Source organism: Triticum dicoccoides, unplaced genomic scaffold, assembly GCF_002162155.2.
Source record: "Triticum dicoccoides isolate Atlit2015 ecotype Zavitan unplaced genomic scaffold, WEW_v2.0 scaffold40663, whole genome shotgun sequence".
NCBI lineage: Eukaryota > Viridiplantae > Streptophyta > Magnoliopsida > Poales > Poaceae > Triticum > Triticum dicoccoides.
Window position 1 is genome coordinate 10,145 of NW_021269930.1, and position 1,846 is coordinate 11,990.

A 1,846-nucleotide genomic window follows, 5' to 3' on the forward strand; every position below is an offset into this window, starting at 1 on the left:
CATCCGCGCTTTGCTGAGCTGTCGTGGTTGGCATTTGTTTCTTCTTCCTTTTCTTTTGGCTGGTTGTGTTGCTCGCCACAGCAATCTTTGTACTCGGTGTTGGTTGCTTGGGAATACAAAGCGGGGGGCAACCCTTTTTCGTTAATTAGCCCACATTGTGGGAAACAATGTTTTTTTACCTGTATAAAAGTGATTGACATGGCTGTAATAGTGAAACAGGATGAAACGTTTTGTACTATCTGAACTTCTTTCAATTACATATGGCCCCGCCGCCCCGAAGCACATATTTCTTATCATCAAATTTGATATTCTTCATTCAAGAAATAAAAGAATACATACTAATTACCATTGCTTAGGATTTCAGCACAAATTGACTACCTACCATTTGCACAAAAAGGGTTTCTATAAAGCTAGCTTGTCAAAATTGTTACACTATTAATTAGGATCAAGAATAATCCTAAATCTTCTCTAGGGCTTGGAGAATGTCATCCCTGAGATCCTCAAACTTCTCAACCCCGAAGCTAAACCTCACCAAGTTGTCCTTGATCCCATTCTTGGCCTTCTCCTCATCATTCTCCCCCCTGATAAATACACAATCCATGCAATATAAGTCAAAATGTCGACCATAAATATATATAGTGAATCGTCCTCTAAGTTGCAAACGAGAGAAACCCTAGAGCGCCACATACCAGAAGGACATGACCGCCGGCTGTTGCACGAGACTCTCACACCCGCCAAGAGAGGTTGCAATGAAGGGTATCTTCAATGCGTCGATGAACCTCATGACGCCGTGCAGGTCTGACGCCACCTTGAAGCTGATGACGCCACCGCAACCGGTCATCTGGCTGTTGGCGATGTGGTGCCATGGGCTGCTGATGAGTCCAGGGTAGTACACCCGCTCAATCTTGGGATGGTTCTCGAGCAAGCGCGCCATGCGCAATGCAGTGCTGTTTTGTGTTTCCACGCGAAGCACCATCGTCTTGAGGCCGCGTATGATCATGTAGGCTGCGTCCTGCAGTAATTCAGTTGCAGTGCAAGTGGTAAGCTTTAAAATCTAGTTTTCTTAAATAAGAATGAGTGCTAACATATGTACTACAGTTAATATATACTACATACCGGACTAATGGCGCCGCCGAGGTCGTGATGCCACGCACGGATCCTAGAGATGAGCGCATCCGAGCCACTGATGCATCCTGCAATGACCTGAAATGGAATGACACGATGAGAAGTCTTAAACTACATTGACACTACTAGTGATCATGGAAGTAAAGGAGCAAAATGGCAGTGTAATTGTATGATCTACGAAAATACATCTGATCTAGGGTAGCTACTCACGTCGTGATGGCCGGCAATGTACTTTGTGGCAGAGTGCACGACGATGTCGGCCCCGAGGGTGAGCGGCTTCTGATTGATGGGCGAGGCGAGGGTGCTGTCGATGCACACTAGAGCCCCTTTGCGGTGACACAGCTCCGCGACGAGCTTAATGTCGATGCACTTGAGGTGGGGGTTCGTCGGACAGTCAGTGTAGAAGAGTGTCACCTGCATCATAGCCAAGCATCTCAGAGTCAGAAACGACCAACATACATTCATAGATCCCTTGATTATATATGTGTTATGGAAATTAACTTACGTCGCCATGGTCAAGAACGGCCTTGAGCGTGTCCATGTCGTTCAGCTCGATGAATGTCACCTTGATGCCCATCTTGGAGAGCTTGTCGCGGATGAAGGCGCGTGCCTCGCTGTAGCACTCAGTCGTGGTCACCACGTGGCCGGCACCGGGCAGTACGAGCGCAAGCAGCGTGGCAACGATGGCGTTCATTCCCGAGGACGTGACAAGCGTCGACTC

The 1,846-nt window shown here is 47.7% G+C and overlaps 1 protein-coding gene across 1 annotated transcript in view; it reads right to left on the reverse strand.

Annotated features, from left to right (window-relative positions):
• Positions 1 to 419: 419 nt before the first annotated feature.
• The window catches only part of LOC119346144 (probable cystathionine gamma-synthase 2), a 2,438-nt gene continuing 1,011 nt past the window's right edge, over positions 420 to 1,846 (reverse strand). Inside the window, exons 2-5 of the mRNA XM_037615820.1 lie at positions 1,336 to 1,539; positions 1,117 to 1,203; positions 690 to 1,012; positions 420 to 581 (exon numbers count right to left, since the gene is read on the reverse strand). Of these exons, the coding sequence (XP_037471717.1) occupies positions 458 to 581; positions 690 to 1,012; positions 1,117 to 1,203; positions 1,336 to 1,539 (738 nt within the window). The 3' untranslated portion in view covers positions 420 to 457. The remainder of the gene's footprint in view (positions 582 to 689; positions 1,013 to 1,116; positions 1,204 to 1,335; positions 1,540 to 1,846) is intronic.